This window comes from Balaenoptera borealis, assembly GCF_965194805.1.
Source record: "Balaenoptera borealis genome assembly, chromosome: 1".
Lineage (NCBI taxonomy): Eukaryota > Metazoa > Chordata > Mammalia > Artiodactyla > Balaenopteridae > Balaenoptera > Balaenoptera borealis.
Genome location: NC_138860.1, coordinates 42,690,782 through 42,715,762, shown reverse-complemented (window position 1 = coordinate 42,715,762; position 24,981 = coordinate 42,690,782). Strand labels below are relative to the sequence as shown.

Genomic DNA, 24,981 nt, shown 5'->3' with positions numbered 1-24,981 from the left:
GGAAGATCCCACATACCGCAGAGCAACCAGGCCCGTGAGCCACAACTACTGAGCCTGCGCGTCTGGAGCCTGTGCTCCGCAACAAGAGAGGCCGCGATAGTGAGAGGCCCGCGCACCGCGATGAAGAGTGGCCCCTGCTCGCCGCAACTAGAGAAAGCCCTCGCACAGAAACGAAGACCCAACACAGCCAAAAATAAATATAAAAATAAATAAATAAATAAAAAAGATTACTATTAAAAAAAAAACAAAAAAAAAAAACCAGCAACTCATTCCTCGGAGGGGGTTTTCTTTAATCCTTGCCAGGGTCTTTGTCCTAGGATTCCGAATTAGAATTCAGGACAATGATCTGACCATGCTTCCCATAAAAATATGAACTTACTCCTTTCAGTAGACCTTAAAATTAAAATCTACATTTTACTCAAACAGAGGGACATTGGAAACATCTTATGTTGCAGTGGTGGGGGGATAGAACTGGTTAAACTCTCTATTGGAGAAGCTGCTAACACAGATCAATTAATTCACATTTAAGGGGAAATTAAACATACCGATTATGTAGTACCCATCACAGCCCAAGACATTAAGCTCTAAAATTTACTGCAGTTAATGTAGAAATCAGCACACCTTAACAAAAGCTGTGGCTCCGTCAAATATATAGAATAAAACTTGAGAGAAATGTTTTAGCTCGTTTCCAAAACAGCCACGTGTTCGTCACTTTCAATATCTAATAATAGGTCATTGTTGGGGAGCCAAAGGCAGCCAAAAATAAATAAATTAAAAAAAAAAAAAGGTTATGACAGCAGGAGGAGGGAGCAGGGGATTTTGAGAGGGGGTAGAGTGCAGACGAAGATTCCATGCAGAGAAAAAGAACCTTCAGATGACTATAACATGCTCAGCGAGGCATGAAGAATATTTTCTGTACTCACATTTTAGACTGCTTGCTGAAGATTGGTAATACGTGGCAATGTGCAGAAGGAAATAAAAGAGCCAAGGAGAGGGAAGGGGCTGTGGGAGAAAGGCATCCATCTCCAAGCAATGTCTAATAACTCCTCATTCTAACCCTAAGTACCATTGTAAGTTGGGAGCAATCCTGTGGTATCTTTTCAAACAGCAAGTTTGAAAACGTTAGTCCTCACGTTGGGGAGATATTCAGAATCGCTATTCGTTTGGGGAGGAGAAAAGTAGGAAGGTGGGAAGGGGTGAGGATGGGTTAAGGGGTAAAGAGTCGCCTTGTTTCGCGTCGTACACTTTCAAGGGCTCTGGGCAAAAACACTGGGACATCTGGAGTTCAGAAGTCGAGGAAAATGGGGAAGAACCAGGAAGATGAATACGCGATCATCAGCTACACAAAAGAACGGAGCAGAAAGAAGCCTGGATTTGGGCACTCGCGTCTGGCAAGGAGGCCGCCAGCAGGGCTAATGAAGCATTTGTGGTGCAGGACGATTGCCAGCGCAACAAAGAAGATGTGCTTGGGCTCTGCAGATGTGCCAGGGCCCCCAGAGCAAAATAATGACATAATCACCATCAGTGTCACAGACCAGACTGTACACAAGGTGACAGGGGAGCAGGGGGGCTGTAATACACACACGGGGAGGACTCGCCAGGGCCCACGGCGTCTGCACCCTGAGGCCTGGGATGCAGGCAGGACTACCTGCCCACCTCTCTCTAGCTGTATCTCGCATCCTAAGGTGAGGCTTGTTCCCCACCATTGGTGGCTGTGTTTTATCCAATCCCAGCTACTCCTGAAGAGGCCACAGAAATCTGAAAAGCTTACGAGAGATTCAGACTGGTTGGAAAAGGCTGGAAAAAGAGAAGGAAGGGGAGAAACGGAAGGAAAGAGTTTTGAGTCAAACTCCCTGTGATTCTGCTAAGTTCTGTGCTCCAACTTCCACGAGCCCGACCCTAGCCATACAACCCGAGGGACAAACATTAGCATGAGTGTCAAGGTTTCCTGCTGCAAAGAAAATGCAAGAAATATTTGGGGGTGCCTGGGAGGGAGGATCACACAGTAGCAATAAATGGTCCACCTCAAAGCGAGCACGAAAACAACAGGAAGGCAGGAGGGAGCTGCCCCTGCCCATTTTAAACAAGGTCTCTCAGCTGGCCTCGGCACCTGCCCTGGCTCCGGCTTCGTAAGGTGGGTGTGTTAGTACAGCTGTCTGGCTTTTAAGTGACTTTTGTCAGTTTGAAAGTGAAAAGTCTGTTTGAGGAGCTGAAAGAACAATAGCCCAGAGGCCGGAAGAAGGGCTGGCAACACAAAGGACTTAGACTACACTACTGTCCCTTTTCATTGCTTCTAATGAAAGATTCATAAGAATAACTTTAATTTTTTATGATCCCCTTTTTGGTATGACTCTATTCGTTGTGTCAACTTCCAGATCCAGGTTCTCTTTAAATAGCAAAGGGTCTGTGGTGAAAGTGTCTTCAAAGAGCAACAGGGACAGAATAGATTCTGGCCATCCTGTAGGCCCCTTTCTCCAGAAGACGCTGCTCTCAGGGACACAGAAATGCTCTTTAAATACGGTTTCCTTCTGCCTTGAGGTCTCCGTGAACACTGCAGGGAAGCGATCTTAAACCTCTCTAACGTGCTAGTTCAACTGCTCCTAGGAAGAACGATTCTATTTGTTTTCTTGGCTTCACTCTATTTAACAGGAACAGTGGTATAATCATCATTAATCGCTCTCTTTTCCCTTTACTTTTCAAATAGCTGTCTCCATAGTGCATCTTTATTTGGTATCTCAGCCAAAAGGGCAGGGGTGGGGGGGGGGGGCGGCGGGGAACAGGTTGTATTTGTTTTATGTCCTGTTACCAAATAGCACTGAAGACTGGCTTGAGGCAATCGCTGAAGGTGAAACAATATTTTAAAACGAGGATGATCTACTTTCAAGAACCAAAGTCCTACGCTTCATCAAAAGAATGTTTGCAAAAACACTCATTCTGGCAAATGTACACTGAAGTGGTTAAGAGAAGTGAGTGCATGATCATTTCATTTTCTGCCCTATGGCTGAAAAAGAACCAAACAGTTAAAAGTGCAATAAAATCCTGGGGGCGGGGCTGGGGTGGGATGGGGTGAGGAAATGTGATTTAAAATGTTATCTGCCACGTGAAAAGGGATCACCAACTTTTGAACAAGCCTGGGGTTCGCTCAATGAGTTTGTTTAATCTAGGCGAAATAAACAGGCTGCTTTTCAAAAGGTGGTTAGACCTGCAGACATTTAATCCAGGATGGGCTGAACACAATGATACCGACCCACTGAAAGCTCCAACCACCACCGGCAGCTCACAGCAGAGGATGGGCTCTCTTTCTCCTATTGATAACCCTTTGTGGGGCACAGAGAAAGAGGCGAGGCGACGAGAACTGAACGTCAGACAATGGCCATCATGCCACACACTGTCTCTGAACTTTCCTCGTCTCTGAAGGACAATTAATTATGAAGGCCTTAGGGGTAGGTCGAAGCAAGGGAAAAACCCAATGCTGTCCCAGCAGTGGCCACGGCTGCCACCTCTGTGTTTGCTAAATGGCTTTGCCTGTTGGGGTACAGCCACCAAGAGAGCCAATAGATCACTGGGCGGGGGGGAGGTGTGGGAGGAAAGCAAAAGATTTTTTTGTGTGTGCGCCTGCCCTTGTATAATTCTATTCTCACTGTGAACTCATCCATACACAAAACACAAGGACAATTTTTTTTTTTTTTTAAAGAGAGAAAAGCCACAGGGTAGGTTGCAGCAGAAACGGCCTCTCAGTGGTGTGTTAAAAAGGATGGTCTTTTCACCAAATCATTTCACAGAGGCAAAACAGACAAACACAAAGAGTTGAGACTTTTTCTCTGACATTAAATGGAGTAACTGATAAGGTCAGACATATGATACCTAAAGACATGAATCTGTGAACTCTTGAAGTCAAAGGGCCTCTCTGTGCCGAGGAACAATCTTTCAAAGGAAATAGATCATAGAACTCCACTGAATCTGCTTTAAACTTTATGAAGCAGGAGGAGAAAAAGCTCTAAGTAGGGAAGCTTGACAGAAGAGCCTTGAACTATTTTCTGAAGGAAAGATGAGACCCTCCCTAGGCTGCCACAAAACATCTTTTTTTTTTTTTTTTTTTCTAAAGGCTCCTCTGAACTTTGATACCAAGACACTGCCATTGAAAGCTGTATAATTATGTGCTATAGCCACTGTAGAAAATGCTTTGTTCCCCCCAACAAAGGACAATAAGCAAAGTAAAGCGACATTACACTGTATCTTTTTCTTTAAGAATGTTGAGAAAGGTCATGGAATGCTATAACTAATAAAGCTGTTGAGTAAGGAGGTTTTAACGTTGATCTTACTGTGCCTGAATGTAACCCAATGACAAAAAAGACACAGGGCGCTAAAAAATGCAATGACATTACCAAATAGATGATAAATCAATGGGCCTGCTTCATTATACTGATCAACACCTTGAATCCCAAATGGACAGCGGTGCAAAAATGAAGCTTCAGGCATGCCTGTGCCTGAGGGCACCCTGTGCCCTCCCCCACCCCTGCCAACCCCCCCTTTCCCCACCCAGCCTGGCGTCTTTACTGCTCCCTCCTTCAAATTTCAGGCAATCATTCTGTACAAGGAATATGTTCCCAGACAGCCATGTGTGTACATATATTTAGAGAACATTCATTTAGTCTCTTAAAAGATCAATTTGGCTTGTCAACGGGGGGACTGACAGGGAAAGAAATGGTAAAGGTTTCTTTTCCTCCTCGCCACCCACCAAGAGTGTGTCGTGTGATCGTTTAAATGGCACCTTGGCTTTGAGGCCAAAAGACTGCCAGAGCAGTAAAAGGGTTTCCCTCCTGTGCCAGTTTTCCAAATGATCACTCATATTTAAGTATCTATTTGGAGCCGAGGGAAGCGCTCCCTAAATCCACCTGTCCTCATTTTTCTTTAAAGAGGTGACAGGGCGAATGAAAGACTTCCAAATATATTAAATCTTCTTAAACGCGCGTCGTGTGGAAAGCGGGAGTGGGCTGGGCACGGGGGTGAGCCTGGTGGAGGAAGTAGATGCACTATATGTGTTTAAGTGTCATGTGTTTGGGTGGGTGTGTGCGTGGGGGGATGTGAGGAGTGCTGCCTTTTCATTTTCTCGTTCTAAGAGGAGAGTGAGAAGACACAGAGAGAGGCCTGCAGAAGTACCCTTCTTACCTGTCATGTGACACCTAGAGAAAAGTCAAACCACAGGCTCCACGATGGAGCGTCTGCCCCGTGAGTTATTAGTATCTTAGGAAATGACATTTACAAGCCCGCTAATCAATGAATCAAGTTCTCTTTTCTATTTGTTTCTAAGCCTTCCATCCAAAACCCTGGGTCTTTATGGAAGGCAAGGGAAGTTAGTCACTCCTCCTGCGAGTTTGGACCCTGCCCGAGGTTAACTGGCTAGCCACTAATGGCCCACGGGGGACGCCTGGTTGACCATGGCGGGGGAAGAGCTAGCTCATGGGAATGGAGAAGGAGAAGGAGTGTTCAGGGCAGTCTTGGAAATTGATCGTGAGCCTTGCCTTCTTTCCTGCCCCAGTTGTGAGGGAAACAAGAAAAGCAATACAGTCCAAGGCACATGCCCCTACGGTCAGAAGGATCAGCCCAGATGAAGGTGCCTGCTACATTCTCTCCCCAACCTCCACGCAGGCCAGCCCAGACCCCAATCTCTGGGTCATCCTGCCTTTCTCAGCGGCCAGCCTACCTCAGTCAACCTAGGGTAGTGGTCTTCCGGCTCCATGAGCAGTGCGTTTAACCTTTGTGACTTACACAGATCGGTTGCCTTAGTCGAGTTCTCTGCAAAAACGTGTAAACCTGCCTTGGAAACTGACAGCACGCATTGCCTTCTTTCCTTGCCACAGTTGTGAGGGAAACAGAAGTAATAAAATTCAACTCCTATGCCCCTGAAGTCAGAAGTATCAGTGTGATTTAAAAACTGGGAAGGAATCCCAAACCTCCTTTCCCTCCCTATAAAAATCAATTTTGGAAGCTCTTCAAAATGAAGTGAGAATGAAGCATGGAAATATATACCATAACACCTGGAACGACAAATTTATTGTTACCATTCTCATTTAACGTGAGAAGCGGAAGTTAAAAATGTGGCCTGTCGCTGAACGTGCCTCTCTGAACACCTTCACGGACTCGTGTTGGGAGGGAGATGCCCGACCCCTGTCCTGTAGCCAACTTTCTTCCCTTGAGCACAAGCTGAAAGCGTGGTTCATCCCCCCCTACCCGCCCCCTTCAGTGTCTTCTTCCACATCCCCTGGGTCTTCTCAAGCTCTCACCACCCCAAGTCTGAATGCCGTGCCAAGAATCTTGGCAATTGTGTAAACTGATACAAAAGGCAGAACAGGCTCTCCTGTCACTTAGAAGGTTCTGACTCATACAAGCCAGGAAATGCGCAGGGTCTAGAAGAGCAGGGAGATGCAAGCCACTCCCTCTGCACTAGTGATAAACCTTCCCCATCTGCTTTATTTTCCCTCAGGCCAGGGGTCAGCAGCCACTCCAGCCTTGAGAGCCATCAGCAGCAGGGGCTGGAGGGGGGTGGTGCTTAGCAGTGACAGAGGTGCCACCAGCAAGCTTATGACAGAGGCAGAGATGGAGCAGAAAGCTGAGAAAAGACAAGGGTAGGAGGAGGGAAAGAAGGAAGGAGAAGGTAGCAAAGGACAGAAAAGCGTTAGCCTCACCCTCGCTCTCTCTCCCTGGCTCCCCTGTTCCCACCCATTTAGAACTACTTTAAAAACAGTATAAAGCTTTAGGCAAGCTGAAGTATTTCTTGTATTAATATCCATATCATTAGTACTCACATTAAATTAGTTAATATTGGTAGACCACTTAGAAGAGTGCCCAGAACATACTAAACAGTCAATAAATGTGAGCTATTTTATCATTGCTACAAACCACTGATTAACTGATTGAGAAATTTTAAAATGCAATCAAGAAGACGTTTTATTATTCGGCCAGCCAATAGTTGGTTTAATATATTCCTTTAAATTGATTGGATCTTTGGGCATCATGTAGGCATAACTTCGGTCTCTCTACTAGGCCCCATCTCTGTTTAAAAATTTAAAAATAAACCAGGTGTACAGTTCTCTACTTTGCCATCTTCTTCACTTGCTCATTTTAGGCTACAGGTTCACTTGACTTGCTCTTCAGGGGAGAAACTTAGATGCAAAAGTCAAGCAGTGCATGCAATAGCAGCTGAGGTATCAGATAGAGGTGCTGGGTCTACTTCTGGCTCAAAGCCACGGTCCACACCGGAAGAGCAACAATGATAAGATCAGTGGCTTTTTTTTTTTTTTTTTACAAATTTATTTATTCATTTTTGGCTGTGTTGGGTCTTCGTTGCTATGTGTGGGCTTTTTTTAGCCACAACTACTGAGCCCGCGTGCCACAACTACTGAAGTCTGCGCGCCTACAGCCCCTGCTCCGCAACAACAGAAACCACCGCTATGAGAAGCCCGCGCACTGCAACGAAGAGTAGCCCCCACTCGCCGCAACTAGACCAGTGGCTTTCTAAGCATCTCACTTAAGCACTGACCTCCATGCACAAAGGCACAGAAAAGAAGGATCATCTTATCTGAAGCTTTTATTAGTATGTGCCCCAAACTGAGAGGCTAAATTAAAAACTATTTCATGATATTAGGATCATACGTGGTGGTAGGGGTGTGTATGTGCATATGTGTGGGTAAGTGGAGGGGGCAGGGCAGAATCCAGCTCCTGCTTTGTTCTCAGCACATTTCCGGAAAGAGCCTAGTTTTTACCGAAGGAGGAATAAGGCCTAGAATAGTCCAATAACTTGTCTGAAGTCACATGAGAAGTGACAAAATTGCTCCCTGGGCCCCATACTCTTTGCACTGAAGCAGTCTTAAAATAGACACTGCAGATAAAGGAGAGGTGGCCTGGCTGGAAGTGGATATGATTCACAAAGAGAGGAATATCAGATGTTAATCATATTAAAGGAGGATTTAGATGATGCTAAATGGAGCAGCTTGTTGGGTATCTCTTGATTCCAGCCATCCCCTGTTTGTGTCATTTTGGCCCTTGCGCTGAGTAGGGGATTAAAACCAACCAGGTAAGGTTTAAACGACCCTAAAAAATCCTAATGGGCACTGTCAGGGTTTGTTCTCTTGAGTATGTTCCTCGGCAAAAATGCACAAACCATCCCATGGATCTCGGGCAATTCTTTTATGAAGCTCGACGCATGCTGCCAAACGAATATTTATCATAATAAACTGTAATTAGTTCACTAGCACACCGTTGAATTCTCTTAGCTCAAAGTTGACAGCAATAGACTTATCAGAAAGGGGGTGGGGAGAAGTGAAGCTTTTAATAAGATTTCTTTAAAATGTGTAGCCATCGTCATCATGCAGGGGAAACGGGTTCGATCCCTGGTCAGGGAACTAAGATCCTGCATGCCACAAAGTGTGGCCAAAAAAAAAAAAAAAAAGTTTAGCCATTGTCACATTCTTCAGCTTTAGAAGAAATCTGCTAGAGTGTTCTGTCGAAACAGTAAACCAGTGCTCTATTCCAACAGAGACTTTAAAATACTGAAGCAGTCAGTACAAGAAGGATCCTCACTTTTAATGTGTTTGGCCAAAGAAAAACTTTGCTTATAACCCATTTGGCAAGAAAAATACATTGGTATTGGATAGCAAAGAGAAATTGGTGGCTTGCAATATAAACACTCCAACTTTCAAGGAAAAACCATGACTTTCCCGCTGCTAAACTTCCCCATTCAGTTCTTCACAAGCCACAAAAACTGATCTGCTAAGACCACTGGGAGAAGGGTCCCCAAAGGAATGGGCAAGCAGCGGGGGGCAGTGGGGGTCAGGTCATTATTGACAAGGCCAGACCAAGGTGGCCCTCTCTCCTTTGACACTGAGAACTTTGTGGGCATTTGGGGGTACCTATCTGCGTAAGGAAAGCAAGAATATTAACATAAGGTCTGCGCACGAGCAGATGTGGGGGAAAAAATTCTCCTCCTCAAGGTACTACAAGAGAAGGACCACCTTTGTCAAGCCACAGCCTGTCCATTCTCATCATCAGAGGTTCAGCCTGCAGAACCCTTCCCACATTCCCACTTCCAGCCATCATTGCCCCAGTCAGCAGGGCTCAGCAAAATGCTTTTGTGGGAACTGGGAGATTCGCTAGTGTTGTCTCATGGAAAGTCATCATGTTCAATGAAAAATGCTTGCTGAGGCACCACATCAGCCAGTAAAGAAATGCCTTACTCATAACCACACATCTCTTATTGTTGCATAGATACGGCTTTCTGGGAATCATCTATACTGCTTCATATGTGCCTGGAATATGCAGGTTGCAGACGCATACAAGTATGTATAAGACCATATGAATGAAGAGCAGCAAGCTCGTGAAGCTGCACGTATGCAAAATGAACACACAAGGTTGTCCTCCCAAAAGAACAAAAACAGAAACAAACGAACAAAGATGTCCATGGGTCTCTTATAATAGGTACTTGGTAAATTCTCACACCATTTCTTCCAGAAAGGAAATGAATGCTGATGAAAGTTTGAAACCATGGAATCACTTCCCCATCAATCTTTCTAGACTTTTTAAGAAAACAGCTTTTGAAGCTACCACTGAACACAGCATATGTCAACTCAATCCACATGCCAGAACCTAAATGTGAAAAAGGCCTATTGGGGTAGGGACCTCTTCTCTGGAAAGGGAATCACTCTGTGTGTGTTCCTTGCTGCCGTTTCTTTGGATTCGCCAGTTCCCTCTTGTGTGGCCACATGGGTCTTCCAAGCAAGCAGCAGAGGCGGGGGATGGGAAAGGAAACGGAAGTGGGTCAGCTCCCAGGACTCTGACGGGACCCACGGGGGGCTCTTCATTGCCACTTGACCTCTTACCCTACTGGGGGATGCTTGTGTGAGATACCAAAGCAAAAAAAAAAAAAAAAAAAAAAAAAAAAGACAGATTTGGGGCATTTCTAAAGAAAATAATTTTTTTTTTAAAAAGGGAGATGACCGAAAAACAAAGATGAGTTCCTACCTCAAAGTCATTTGCTTTATTGTAGTGCATGTTCAGAGCCCTGTACAGCTCACAGTCTCTGGTTATAGACAGCTCTTCAGTACTGGTGACCCCATCGTTGATGGCTTGACGCGCATACTTCTCCATCTGAATGTAGTAAAACTCACGGAAATTGCTAAACCACTTGATGAGCTGAGAGGTAATGCATCTGTTGAACTGTTAAATTTAAATGTTGAAAAGGATAAGAACATTGCCATTTTTCTTCATTCATTCTTTAAGCATTTGAAGAATTTTTAAAGTTCCCCTCCCTTCCTTACTTGGAAAGGTATGTTTTTAATTCCACCAAAATGGTGGCAAGAGTGGTAAGAGCAATGATATACTTACGGGATATTATAAAACCGACTAACGATGGAAACTGCGTCACGACCCTCCACATCTCAAATGGAAACCTCATGTTCTAAATCTGATTTTCCTTAAGCTGAATATCTTATTTGAAACGTTGTTCTTCATCTTTCAGTAGAACAAACTGCGTTTGTATACTTCTTATGGAAATTCGTTCAAGCCATAGAATCCTGGGAAGTCGTTATATTCAAGTACCAGAGATGGTGAGTCACATGACTTCACCACTAGCATGATTTTTTTTTTTAAAGAGAATTTGTGTCACCACATGACAATCTCATTCAATGCTGGAAAATGGCTTTCACACAAAAGGGGAGGAATCTGGCACTTGCTTAGTTTTTGGTAATGGGTGATCCCCGTGGGCATCGGCTATGATTCCACTTAATGTCTGCACCCGGTACTCACGGCTGGTGCTGTCTGGTCAAACCTCCGTACCTGTTCATACACTTCCTACAGCCAGCACTGGAGAGGAGCCATGCCCCCTTCCCACTGGAGTCTATGCAGTTTGGGAGGTGTGCTTAAGACACAGTCCACAGACAGCATAGACGGAATCTTTATTACATTTTTTTTTAATGCCAAGTTACAACAACATGATTAGGCTTTAAAACTTTGTTTACCAAGGTTTCCCGATGACCTTTTAAATGAAGATGTCTTCCTGGATTCACTGCAAGTGATACCACTCTTATTGACAGTCCTCTGTGCACGTAAAGGACAGATGCATCTCAACTTGCCAAGTCAAAACCAATAAATCCATAGCTTTATATCAGGCAGGCTGACAGACAACCCCCTGCCTTTTGTCATCACAGGCATTCCCTTCCCTGGGCCCCCAGAAAAAGATGTACATTCATCAAAAATCAACAAAGACCACTTATCAAACACTGGCCATGAGAACATCCAGACTCCAACAAGATGACAGCTAAAGTGTGTATCGGGGCTGTAATTACTACACAGAAAGTTGTTTCTATACCAGCAAAGATAATAAATGAATGAAAATTTATGGCAGAGAATGGAAGTAACAAGGAAACAGAAGCAGGGAGACTGGTGTTTCTCCCAAAAGGCCAACTTGCATCATAATTGCCATGGAGTTGCAAGGGCCCTTACAGATAATTGACCAGAAAATGATTAAGTCATCAGCAAATCGCTTCTGCTTGCTAGAGTTCAAACATGTACTTAACCTATCCAAGAATTATATTTTCACTCTGTGTGTCTGCTCTGTCTCTATTCAGCCTTGCGGGGAACCCGATTAAAAAGACAACTGAAGGACCCCCGTTATCTGATCTTCTGGTTGCCGATTTCAATAGAACTTAAACCCATTACGATTTGCTGAACTTGGAGTTCTTTCCATTTTATCTCAGCAGTAAAATACACTGTCCAAATTTCCAGACACTGAGATAAGGACTACAGGCCCCCGTGACGGCTTACTGTTCCTTTTTAATTCTTTTAGAATAAGAAACAAAACATTACAAAATGATAGCAGGCTGTGCACTGGGGAATGAAAATTGCTTTGACATGGAGATTAGGCTTCTGTATTGTTACAAGACATTGTCTCATATGGACAAGAGTACTGTAGAGGAAAAAAATAGAAGGGTATTTTTTTTCTAGAATGGTCATGAATGACCTAATGGGGAAGGACAAAAAAGTAAGTGCACTTGCCATTATTTAGGAATGGGACATAAAGGGAGATTTAAAGCTTATTGTTAGAGAATGGAAATACCAGAGAGGAAGAATGGGCAAAAACAACAGACTCCCCAAACATGAGACAAGGGAAATGACCAGCGCAACAGCTTGAAGAGCAGGGTTTGCTCCACAGGGAGGGAACTGAAATTTACTGAAATTCGTTCGGTTTGGGCTGCTGGCCACACCAGCAGAGGCCGGCCCCCTCTTTTCCAGATAGTCACCTTGGGGGAGAAAAAAGTGTGCAACTTGAAAGAGTTAATGTCCCCCATTCCGTAGTGGCTTCCCAGAAAAGGATCAATTGTTCTATCAAGGCAAGCTCTGTCGTGTTAATGTGTTACTGCAAAAACTGATCGCTACAATAAAGAGGCTGTGTTTCCACAGCGTACGAGTCTCTGTGACTTTGATTAATGCTTCCCACGGGACATCTCAGCCTCAATATGGGCTGGAGAAACTTCCTAAATATTCAATGAGCATGGTCAAAAGATGTATAAAACAAATCAATCTGACACCTTAATCTGGCCGGGCAGCAGTTGACTCAAGGGGTGGAGGGAATGAGATACATCATTTAACACCGCCGGCTTGAAAAGCCGTGCGCGTCTGTTCTTCAAAGCTAAAATGGCACTGAATCTGTTGTACTTAGTGGTCTAAGAGTTCTTAGCTTGTACATTAAAATCATCACCCAGGAGTGCCCAGGAAGACGGTGGAGGCCCATGGATCCTCGGCCTCTGTCTCCCACTTGCCCCCTTGCCCTTCTCAAAGGAGCTGAAGGCCCATGAGCTGAGCTTTTTGTCCGGCTGAATGTTGGGATGAGGGAATTAACTCGGACTCTCTGTGAGAACACGGAACTTTCTTTAGATTCTTACTCTGGGAGTTCAACTAAGACGGCCCTGGTTTCGTCCTTCATGTATATCATCACCATGGAAGAATTTTTCTCACCAAGCCAACGTCTCTGAATTGTATAGGATTGCCTCCTACCTCTTTTTTTCCCAAGGTAATTTAAAAGCCTTCACTTCCTTCCCAGAGTGGAGAGTGAAGCACTGTCTCCCTTCCTAAGGAAAAATACAAGGAAGGGAGGATAGTTCTGGTGGGGCTCACCTACCAGGAGCTGGTTGGAGATTAACTCAGTCCAGCACTACCTCCCAACTGTGTCTTGGATGGACACCTAGGCTACACCTTATTCATGAAACAAAATATTTTCCACTCGTGTGAGTCTCTTGGTTTTTTTACTTGCAAAACGACCTTCTGATCACTATTTGAAATGAAGTGACTCTGTGATTCAGAAAGGGACATTTTGCTAGAATTAGGAATTTTCTCTTCATGTATGTGGCCACAAACAAGTATATGCTTGTATCATTGCGACAAGTATTACTTGGTCCAGAGTCACAAGAATATGTCCTTTTCAAGATATATGATGCAGGGTTTCATTTCTGATAAAACGCTAAGGTCTCTTCTCCAATTTCTAGGGACTTCTCAATTCTGTGGTTTCTTGAATCCGGACTGAAATAAAATTTTGGATCGTATATCTATATAGTTATTTCAGCCTTGCAAATAAGTATCCACATTTATATATCTATATCTAGATAGAGATATGTGTATATATATATATACATACATACACACTACATATATATATAACATAACATACATATGCATGAGTATATGCATTGTCAACATTCAAATTCTGGATTTTCCTTAATATTAAAGAAATCCAAGAATGCTCTGCCATTGCTTCCTAGAAAGTTTCTGGAACACCTTGCCTGGACTATCCTTCCCTTTCTATGCATGACTTTCCACTATCATTAGTGTAAGCTCAGGGAATATAAATTCATTTATTACTAGCCAAAAAACACAATTAAGAAAGTTAAAAATGTATAATTCATTCCAAAAATAAAAGAGGAATGTCCTTCGGTGATTTTCTGCTTTGCATTATATGCCCTACTGTTTCCCCTCCATTAGAGTGGATAATTGGGAGTTAACCAGACTCACGTACACTCTAACAGCCTTCTTTCCCAGTATGGATAGAATATGGATGGAATCTATAATCTGAATATTAATGCTTTTTTAAATGAAATAGTCACCCAGGTATTTAATTGTTATTTACATAGAGTGAGTGATTATTTGCAAAGCTGAATTACTAGATGTATTCTAAAGGAATGGGAACAATTTCTTGTTGGTTTACAGTGCCCGGTATTTCTAAAGCTACAAATCCACAATCTCCCCCACCCTTGCCCTTCCCCACCGCCACACATGTGCAAAAACATGAATGCTTCTAATATTTACATCTACTGTTGGATAGTGTTGCTGGCTCAGAATGGCTGCTACTTTCCACCCTCCAGGTGTCTGCATGTCAGTGGTAGATGAGTGATCCCTATGTATGCAGTTTGTAAAGCTCTTTGGCCTCCTGAATGAAAGGATATTATATTATAGATAATATAAGGTGTTATCATTATATCACAACACTGCAGATCACAGCACCAAGAGGAGGGAAGGAGGTAACATGGACATCTACACACACACACACACACACACACACACACACACAAAATAATTTTCTCCCTCTCCTCCATGTCCCCCCCACAGAACTAAAGTGTCGGGAGGATGCCCTGGAAGAAGAACTAGTCTCTAGAAGCTGGTTGGTCCTCAATCAATCGACAAATGCCCTTCAGTTTGTCAGTTTCAGATGGTCCCCCACAAGGTCCAAACCCTGTTGTGCTTAATGATTCTTATCCAGCTGTTTAAGTAACTGCCTCTCTCTGCCTTCCCATCCTGCCCAGTTTGCTGGCACTGAAGGAGGAGGGAACATGCCTTCCTTAAGGAGCTCAGCCAGGGAAGGAGAGAGATAAAAGGCTGAAGTTGCTACACAATTTAAAAGCAAACAGGAGGGAAAACAGAACTTTTCTTACAAGGCCAAGTAAAACATCAGTGAAGGCAAGACTGAAATGGGTCGGCCTGCGAAAGGGGCCAATGAAACAACTCAGGCATTGGGCACAAAACCCACTGCAGAGAGAGGGGAGCCGTGGAGGAAGGAGCACATTTTGGCAGCTCTTGGGTTCCCCGTGGCAGAAATAAGAACTTGTACACACGGGGGTGGGCAGGAGAGGGTGGGGGGAAGAGCACCCAGCCTTAATAAACTAATCTCGGCTAATGTAATGTTTATCGAGTTCGTTGGATAATGATACCATGTGTGTCATTATCATCATCAAAACCCAATCTATGTTTTAAAAAGTTACAGATGATTAACACAACATCAAGTTGTTGCAAACAATTACTTAAAACCCACACATAGACACAGACGCATACACACACACACACACGCAGAACCAGGAGGTCCCCATATTCTGTAGAATGAGGGAGGCTGCAGCTGTAGGCCGACAGCTTTCATATCCTCATTTGAATAATGTGTCCTGAATCTGTCACTTTATTCATTCTCCTTATGCTCAGTGTACTCTACATCAACAACAAATTAAGTTGTAAATAAGAGACAATCATCACTTTTGTTTTTAAGCAGCTACTGCAGAGAGAATTTCAATGTACGCTCCTTTCGACAGGGGGAAAAAGAGGTGCTAGTGTTTGCTTTCCTAAGCACAAATATGGGGAAACTAACAGAAACAAAAACAGAAACAGTTTACTGTGGCTGAGGGGAGGAAAATAAAATTCTCTAAAGCACATCCCTCCAGGACCAACTGAAATTTCTCCCAAGGAGTTAAGACATATAAAGACAGAGGTTAAGTTTCCCGGACTAGAATGAAAATCTGTGCACCCAGTCCTTTGGTCTTAACACACAAGGAGCCTCCTCTTTGCTTGGTAAAGCCTTAGACCAAAGGACAAATGCATTAAATCAATTACAAAGTAGGTGTATTCACCAACCAACTCCACACTCATCTCCATTAACTTCCAAGAGTTCAAATCACTACCTCATGCACAGAAATTGAAAACATTAATAATGAAAGATGTCCTTACCTTTACATCAGAGAAGTAGGTTTTCAGCATGTTGGAGCTGGGATAACGGGTGTAAAAGAACATGAGCTTTGCTTTTTTCAAGTGATTGGGTGACAATCCTTCCTGCATGTAGGATGCAATTGGTTAAGGAAACAATTTCTTGAAACACAAGCACCTACCATCCCTCCCTTCCCCCCCCACACCCCCCCCCCCCAGGAATCTGGAGGCCCACCCAGCAGCCATAGGAATTCTGGAAGATAAATGGCGCTGGCCATGGAATCCATCACTAACTTGCTGCTGCCTGCTCAGAATGACCACTGCCGGTCAGAAATTGCCAAATATAATGGTGAAGATGCACAATTTAGTTGCGGAATCCTGGAGACTTCGCGGTGAGGATGGCAAAACATTCCCCCTGTTTGAGGTCCTTATGCTATCTATACGTTCACTTGTTGCTAAGGAGACAAATGCACCCAACAGGTACTGCACAACTCTTATCATGAGAGTTTTTTTCCTTCTTCACAATTACAGTTCTGTTTGTTCTCTCTGCTCTCTGCAGGTGACATCCAATTATTATACTAATGTACATGAAAATATAAAATGCATTATTTTGAACACTGTTAGGCAAGCTTCACATTCTACCTTTCAGTGCTAATATAATGGAGCATCTTGACTCACTTTCTTCCTGTCTTATTATTATATCCTTTTAATTGTTTCCTTTTCAATAACAGCTAAAACTTGGGAGGGGTAGTTTGGGCACCGAGAGAACAGGGAGGGGGTGTCGCTTTTGTTAGAGCAACGATCCAAAACCAAATACAATTTGCCTCTCCTGGATTTATAGTTAACTCCTTTGAGAGTGGCACAGTGGTTGGAGCTAACAAATCAATAAATGTGGGTTAGCAGATCAATAAATGGCCACTTACCCAAAATAAGAAGGTCTATTTATCTGGAAACATCATTACCTTTTAGATCTGTAAACAGCAGCAACTAAAACAGTTCCCAAGAGAATGTGAGGCTAAACCATAACAATCCAGGCTTCCTGATTCTCCCCCAGATTCTTGGCACTCCTCAGCAGACTCGGAGCTGGGATGGCTCTGGTCACATCTGTGCCGCAGCCTGGCCCTGCCATTTCCTCAGCAAATTAATGGCTTTATAATTTATCAGAAATGAAGATGCACGTGGAGAAAATCAATGTGGTCCCCCACAAGGTCAATTAAGGGTCCTTCCTAGAAGCTTCTCTAAGGATTTTCTCTTAAAAGAGAGTCTGGGAAAAAATAAGGGAAAAAAAGAAAAGAAAATATGCACGTGTGGGTGTGTGCACACACACACACACATAAGCACACACACACACTTGGCTAACAAACCCAACAAAAATTTCACACCGTATGAAGCAAGGTCAAATAAACACAGATATTTAGGAAAGGTGAAAGTTTCTAAATTACCACCATCAAGTACAGCATGACCAATCTTGGGAACAGAGGGAAACCAGAAAGTTCCTAGAGAAGCATAATCGAATTAATATTGATAAGTTCTTGACTACTTATAACAGGGGGTTTAACCAAATATTCTGCTGAGAATTTGATCAATTAGCATTCCCGTTAATATCACGCAGTTTGAAAAAGATCACCTTAGTTTGTAAATTGAAAAGTTAAATATTGAGCCTTTTGTTTTCACTGAAAATAAACACTGAAGAAAGAAATTTTGATGTTTTATCTGTAAGTCAAAGCAGTTTAACTGAACTTGTGTTTTTGTTTGAGATCCTTAATGATTACAAAGACGATAATTTATGACTGACATACTTCTTGTGCCAAGGAAAGGGCTGAAAGGCCCTCCAGTAACCTCCATTAGACTGAGAGAGGGGACTAAAGGAGCCCGGCACACTTCAGGACCATCTGTCCAAATGGATAAGTGAAATAATAGTTGCAAGCTGTCTCCTATTGCCTCGTGATAAGAGTTTTAGGCAAGTCCAAACTTTGACAAACATCCTCAGATCTGGGTTCTAATCTGTTCTTTCAGAAGGCTACATCCAAACAACCTAGTACAATTAATTATTAGCAGGGAAAAGTTCCAAACCTTTTCAAATTTGGTCTCATACAAAACGAATTGTTTTGCTGTGGTTCTCAGTTATTGAGCCACCAAAACTTCCTGAAGCTTTCAGTGTCTTTAAATTATGCTAAGATGTTTTCGTCTTTTTTATTTAAAAAAACAGAGCAAAGTATCCATCGTATTTTGGTTGGGATTTAGAGGCTTTTTATTTCATGAAAAAAAATCATCCTCATTTGAATTTCTCAAGTCCGTTTTTTTGCTTTAAAATGCTTCCTGTTGGAAATACTTGGAATCAATCAGTGGAAATGAAACACAGAATACATCTTTATTTCTTGCTCATCGTGTAATTAAGATAAAATTCCCATAAAATATATGTTTCTAATAAACTATTAAAAATAACTAATGAAAGATTTAAAAGCCAACAGTTAGATAATCCTTTTTTTTTCTCTTCAAAATAAATCTGAACTGACCAATTGGTTAATTTCCCTTTTAAGTGCTTGTGCTGAAAAGCAACTGTTCTTCCAAGAAAGCACTAGCTGTTTCCAGGATACTTACACACGCACAATGACTCATGACGGAATAGATTCAGTAAACATACAGCTGTACTGAACACGAGCTAAGCTCCATTCAAGGCCAGGAAAGAAAATGAGCACAAATAAATATTAAGGAGGTAAAGGGGGGTGGGGAGAGGGGGGATGGAACGCAAACAAGATCTGTCCCGGCAGCTCATGTGGCTTTGCCTCAATTCTCTTAGCCATAGCTTTGTGAAGACAGATGACATTCAATTCTATGTATAATGCAAAATAGACAATAACTGCTGAAACTTGAGACAGCTGCCAGGTGTAAAAAAAAAAAAAAAAAAAAGAAAGGAAAGGAAAAGAAAAAGAGAAAAAAAGATGATAAATCCATAAATTAATGAAAGACATCTGCTCGGGAATATAAAAGATCAGAGAAGTAGGGTACTGCAGCTGAACCTAAAATGGTGTTCAAACAACCTGAGAATTTAAGTGTTGTCTGTTTACCAAGCACAATATAACTTCACCTAAACAGCAGCCGCGGGAGAAGCAGCAGAGGCAGCAAAAAGGCAAATGGGAGAATAATAGGTTGTGAAGGCTGCAGGAAGAAAATTCTTTTTTTCCAACTGAACCCTGAATTGTGGCTAGAGGTTTTACATGCTGCAGTTCCAACCAAATGGATCGGGACCACTTGCTTACAATTTCTAAAACGCTTTGAAACCCGGAGACTTTTAGCTTGCTCCTTAAGCTCTGATTTGCTATGTTTCTAGCTTTCCCCCCTTAGGATCCTTAAAAGGGGAGAAAAGATCTAAACTCTCACATTTAATAAAAGGGATAGAGCAAGTTGTTGCTCCACAAAGAAGTTTAACATAATCGGTGGGATGTGTAGTTTATGGATATATATTTTTTTAATTTACTTAGTCCATAATTGGGGGGAGGGGGAAGGGGAATCCAGAGTCTTCCAATCTTTAATATACATGTTTCCCTACAGCTAATACACCTAACAGAATTCCTATGGCCCCGCACCACTTCGAAAAATGTAAAAGATCAATTTCTATGGATTAATTCACATTTTAGAAATTCATTGTTAATTCAGGTTTTCTAGATGGATTTTAGTTTCAAATTATTAAATCGTTTTGCTTTTTGAACTTCACATATTTTTTTAACCTTCTCCCTAAAAGTCGAACAGGGAAAGCTCACTGTCACGGAGAAGAGGTTCAGTTTCTTCCCTTGCATGTCTTAAGTGCTTAGAACACCGCTCTTGTGCTTTAATTGGGTGCATGCAAATGTTTGAGGCCCGAACAAGGCTATTTTTCTTGAGATGCAAAGAGCATGAATGACAAGGCACATCAGGAGGAAAAACAATTGGCTGGCTGTTTCTTTTGAAATTTGAATAAAATTCAATATTTGATTAAATAGATTCACTTGCAAAGATACTGAACACATTTTTAATATCCAAAACGCGACCTTTTGGTACAGGTGCACTGACGTTCACTTTACCATGCACACACACTCACTAGTTCCTTTTTATTAGAAGGGATAACAAGGTAGTGTGCTCTATTACGTAGAACATATATGCCTAATGTGCTGGACTCAGAATGGATTTATCCGATAAGCTGGTGTTCTTAATAGTTCTTATCTTGGCTACTTTGTTCAGGGAAACAGATGATGCCTTTTGGGGTGGGAAAGAATTGTTCCTTAAGAATTCAATTATTCATTACACTTTGGAAAGCCATGGACTAAAAATAAAAACAATAATGAAAATCATGAAGGTACCATTTCATCCCATTTCTCCTCATTTCTATTGATCTTTTCTAAGAGTAACTGCATAACAGGTTCACATATGGCCTTGTCTACCTAAACTGAAGTAGGATGACTTGCTGTGGTTCCCAGAGATTTCTTTAAACTAAAAGCTTGAGAATTTTGCCTACACACCATCAGGTAAGTCAAGGGGAGAACTCATCGCCGTACAAGGATGGAGACAAGGGAAAAGCAGACCCAGCCTCTCAACAAACACTCAGATACTCACTGGCTTCAGAGCTGTGTGAACTCTAGAAAAGGATGCTTGCCTATCTTCTTCCTGAGAAACAATATAGCAAAGAGATAAAGGGCTAAAAGGGCGAGATCATAGAAGGGAAAAGAGAAAGAAACAGAGGCTGGAAGGCCAGCATGTGGGAAATGTAATCATTCATTGCAGCAAGAGGCCAAAATTATTTAGCTACACAAAATAAACAACTCCAGGTGTAAGCAACTAACATTTCATATGAACACAGGTGTTTCCAAACCGTCGCTGTTGAGCAGAATCTTCTATGGTAAGAGAGAGGGGAAGTTATTCCTCTGAAGAAGAAGCAACTAAATTCCCTTTAAAGTCTTTGATATGTATTGAAAGAAAAGGAAGTTCTTTCTATTCAAATCCTCAAAATTCCTCAGGGGATTTAGAGAGGGTGAGACAGTGAGCATAGCCAACACTTAGAGCAATCTAAAGATTTTTTTCTTAGAAGACCCAACTTATTAAAAAAAAAAAAAAAAAAAAAGCACAGGCATAATTATCTGGATACGGTGACAAGTCTAAGTAAAAAAAAAAACAAAAAAACCAGAAACTGGAATCTTGAGTTAAAGAGTTTAGTATGGCCTTATAAGACTTTGAAACCTGGCTTCAAATATTCATCCAAATGGGCACGTCCCTTTCCTGTGTGTGTGTGTGCGCGCACACACGCACAAGTGAGAGAAAGAGAGAGAAACAACCCACCATCACTACAACTGGCTTCAAAATGAAGTAAGGGATCTCTGAGGAGCAATGGGGTCTAGCCCTGGACATGAGCCTGGTATGAACCCCAGAAGATGCTCTCCTGCAGAGGGTAAAAAAAAACCATTCAATGTCTGTGTCTATGTACTTTGCCTTTCTCATCACCAACAGCTGTATTCCAATTTGACCAATGTTTATTGCCTGCTTACGATGTGTAAGGTATGGTGCCTTGCGCAGCTTTGATTCATGACTGGTGGATTAGACTTTAGATCTCTGAAAGTTAGAAGTTAAATCAGCAACCAAACCAAGACTCGATTTCTATTTACATCTTAAGTCCTCAAATCTTTCTCTCAAGACATTATTCTCTTCTTCCTCTCTATGGAAAGAGACTCTATGCTTAACTGCCCAAGTGTGTCTCATACTTGTGGCTCACATTCACCTTATCAGAAATCTTCACTGTTATCCTGAGTTGGCTGGAAGGATGACCTTCATATCAAGGAAAACACATTTCCACCATAGCTGGGACTTTGCACTTACATGGCAGCCTCTGGAGTAGGGTTAGATATGAAAATGTCAATCTCTAGTCATCAAGACGATTGCTCAAAACCCTCAATTTAGCAACAGCCAACTTAATTGCTAAATTTTATATCCATCTGGCAATTTATATAAAAGAAATATGTCTCTACTTGCCCCCAAATGCTACTATTCTACTCCCCCAAAACATCAACAATCACAAGATTTTTAAAAATTTACTGAAAGGACCAATTTACAGAGAAAAAAATCGGGAGTTAAAAATAGCTAGAGTTCAGGACAGGTCTAATAAAAAAATATAACTGGCATCTCTACATAAAAGTCAGGTTCAAAATATAGAAGAGACATAAAAAGAGGCATTTTTAAAGTCGAATACGGCTGAGTTTTATATTTAATTGTGCTCTCTCGCTTTCCAAAATAATTTGCTTTGTGTATGTTAGGACAAAAGATTTCTGTGTATGGCTGAACAGAGGTTAATCATGCATAGAGGCAGCTGCACCAGACCCAAAGAACAGACCTTGGGTGAACGGGAGAGAGATGGATACCGTCTGAATAAATCAGTACCTGTATATTTCCTTTAAAACAAACAAACAAACAAAAAACCACACCTCACTTAAAGAATAAGGAGAGACTCTAACTCCCTATCCACAACCATTTTTCTCCCACTGCAGCCTCCCATCAGTAGACTGTTCCTCATAAGATTTAATCAGGCCTTCTTTAAACGGACCAGGAGCCTTATAGATAGCTAAAGGGAGAATTCTTCTTATGGAGTCTTAGGGATCTGAAAACTGATTTTTCTCTCTTTACTCTGCTATGAAACTTACTACGTTAAAATAAAATCTGATAGAATTCAATATTACAATGAGATCTTTTTTTTTTTCCACCTCTAAATCTACTCTTGGGGAAAAAAAAAAAGAATAAGAAGATAATACGGGAAGAAACAGCAGGAAAAACACTGCTGCAAAAGCACAATTTAAATACTACCACTTTGGGGCAATTAACGACTTGTGAAAGTTACAAAAATGTTGGTTTCCTGTGAAGCTTTTGTGCAACCAGAAGTGCCACACGCGTGCTGATAAAAGCCTATTACTCTGAAGAAGAGGAAAGACTGCATTCTTAAGAAGATAGTAATCTACATCATTCTAAATAATGTGTAAACCTGACCTTCTGGGAAGCCTTTTTGGTTTGGGCTTGTTTTCCTTGGGGGGCAAATGAAAGGATATTGCACTTCCCGAATAAGGTGAGATTTCGGACATGTCTTGAAGATCGCCACACTCGGATTTGATGAGAGACAAGGAGAGCCCTTCTGCGGTGCTGGGTGGATGTGCTGGTGAACAAGGATGGTGGCTCAGGTGGTGGGATGACATCTTGGTCCTCAGACTCGTGGTCTCCCTAGTTAAGTCTAAGGATTCAGGAGAGGCTCTGTCTTTTCCCGAGAAGGAGCCGGAGGGAGCACCTAATGGACTCTGAAACGGGTAGGCCATCAAGGGGAGGGGAAAGGGGTGGCGGAAGGTGGACGTGGTAAAGCCTGCGGTGGCCGACAGAGGCGACTGGTGCAGGGGCTGGTGGTGACCGCCGGCTGGGGGGCCGGAGGCAGACTGGTCAGATGAGTTTTTGCGGACCACCAGGGGCAGTGCTTCTGTCTGGTCTGTGGAACTGGGCATCTGCACATTGCCAAAGGTGTCCAGGGGGTTCGGAATGATGACGTCGCCAAAGCACTGCAGGCGCTGGTTGGCGGTGTGGAAATTGTGGTTCTCCCCGTTGACTGCAAATCTGGCCTGGGGGATCTGGAGCGGCGGGAAGACCTGAGGAACCTGGCGAGAGGGTTTGGCCGAGAAGACTTTGACCACAGTGTCCACAACTTGCGACATGGCAGTGTTCAGTTCCTGTTTCAAGGTCTCGGCCAAATGTTTGCCTTCGGGTTGTAAGGAGTTTGGCCCGTGGTCTCTTTCTTTGTTGTTGCCTTCTCGCTTCGGCTTGTTTTCGGCCATTTCCTGCTCCCGGATCAGGGCCCGGGCTCGGTCGATGAACTGCCCCGGGTCCAGCTCGCACATCTCATTGTCTGACCTCCCCACGGAGTCCTGGGCCCTGGCATCCAGGATCTCCGAGCGCATGCTGTCTTCAGACAGGTTACCATCTTCATCATTTTCAGAATCAGTGCTGTCATAGATCTGGTAGAACTTTTCCTGCAGCTGGCGCAGCTGTTTCTGCATGTCTTCCAGCTGCTGTTTCAGCTGTCGGCGCTCCTCTCGCTTCTGTTCTTTGCGGGCTGAAACCAGCTGCTGGAAACTCTGTTGCTGCTGCTGGGGCAGCTTCTGCTTGCGTTTGTTTTCTCGGTAACTTTCTCGGGGACTCACAGACTGCGGGGCCATATCTCTTTCATTGTCATTGCCCCGTAATGCCACACTGGGGGAATGGCTCATACCCCGGATTATATTCTCAACCCGGGCGCGCTTTGCTCTCAGGTGCTCGTCACATAAGCGATCCATATCAAACTGGCTCATAGTAGGCCTGCCAAAAGGGGAAAGACACTCTGGGGGGCTGTCTCTTGAAGAGTTGCTGCATATATCCTCCTGATGTACTTCGGAGCCTGTACTAGAGAGACCGCTGGCTTGGAAACTGGGCTCCGTGCCACCATTTTTGTTCATGTTATTTTTCAACAGCTGGGAAATTATGGTTGCTCCTGGAAAAGGCATCATGGCATCTTCATATGAGTTCGCCCTCTTCAGCAGCTTGCGGAGTACATTTGACTTTTCCCCATCTGCATGCTGCACCACTGAATACTCAACATCCTGCTCGGAACCTTGGGGATTCATGGCACTAAAAAACGTTGCTCTTGCCTTAGCAAAAAATGCAGATGCTGTCCCTACCGTCCTTTTCACTCCAATGTCAACTCTTCTCCTCTTGGTTTGCCGGCTTAAGAGGGCTGTGCTGTCATGGTCAGGCATCACTGGACAGTTATTGTGCCATCTTCAAAAGCTCGTCAGCTGGGCACAGCTCAAGAATCCTGGGACCCTGGCCAACAGAACAAAAGGACTGATGAATCATTTTCTTTAAATTTCTCCAAATTTCCTGACCTCAATCCTGAATCAAATGCAAAATGCATAGGCTCTGGGATTTATGGCACATTACAAT

The 24,981-nt window shown here is 43.0% G+C and overlaps 1 protein-coding gene across 8 annotated transcripts in view; it reads right to left on the bottom strand.

Annotated features, from left to right (window-relative positions):
* Positions 1-24,981, bottom strand: part of PROX1 (prospero homeobox 1) — a 53,204-nt gene that overhangs the window by 20,235 nt on the left and 7,988 nt on the right. For 7 of the 8 annotated variants that reach the window (XM_082399875.1, XM_082399874.1, XM_082399880.1 and 4 more), the window contains 3 exons: positions 23,070-24,861; positions 16,033-16,140; positions 10,018-10,212 (listed from right to left, as the gene is read on the bottom strand). In XM_082399875.1, the coding sequence (XP_082256001.1) occupies positions 10,018-10,212; positions 16,033-16,140; positions 23,070-24,794 (2,028 nt within the window). In that variant the 5' untranslated portion in view covers positions 24,795-24,861. Of the gene's footprint in view, positions 1-4,550; positions 9,890-10,017; positions 10,213-16,032; positions 16,141-23,069; positions 24,862-24,981 lie in introns of those variants that run through there. The other variant, XM_082399881.1, reaches the window with a different exon arrangement.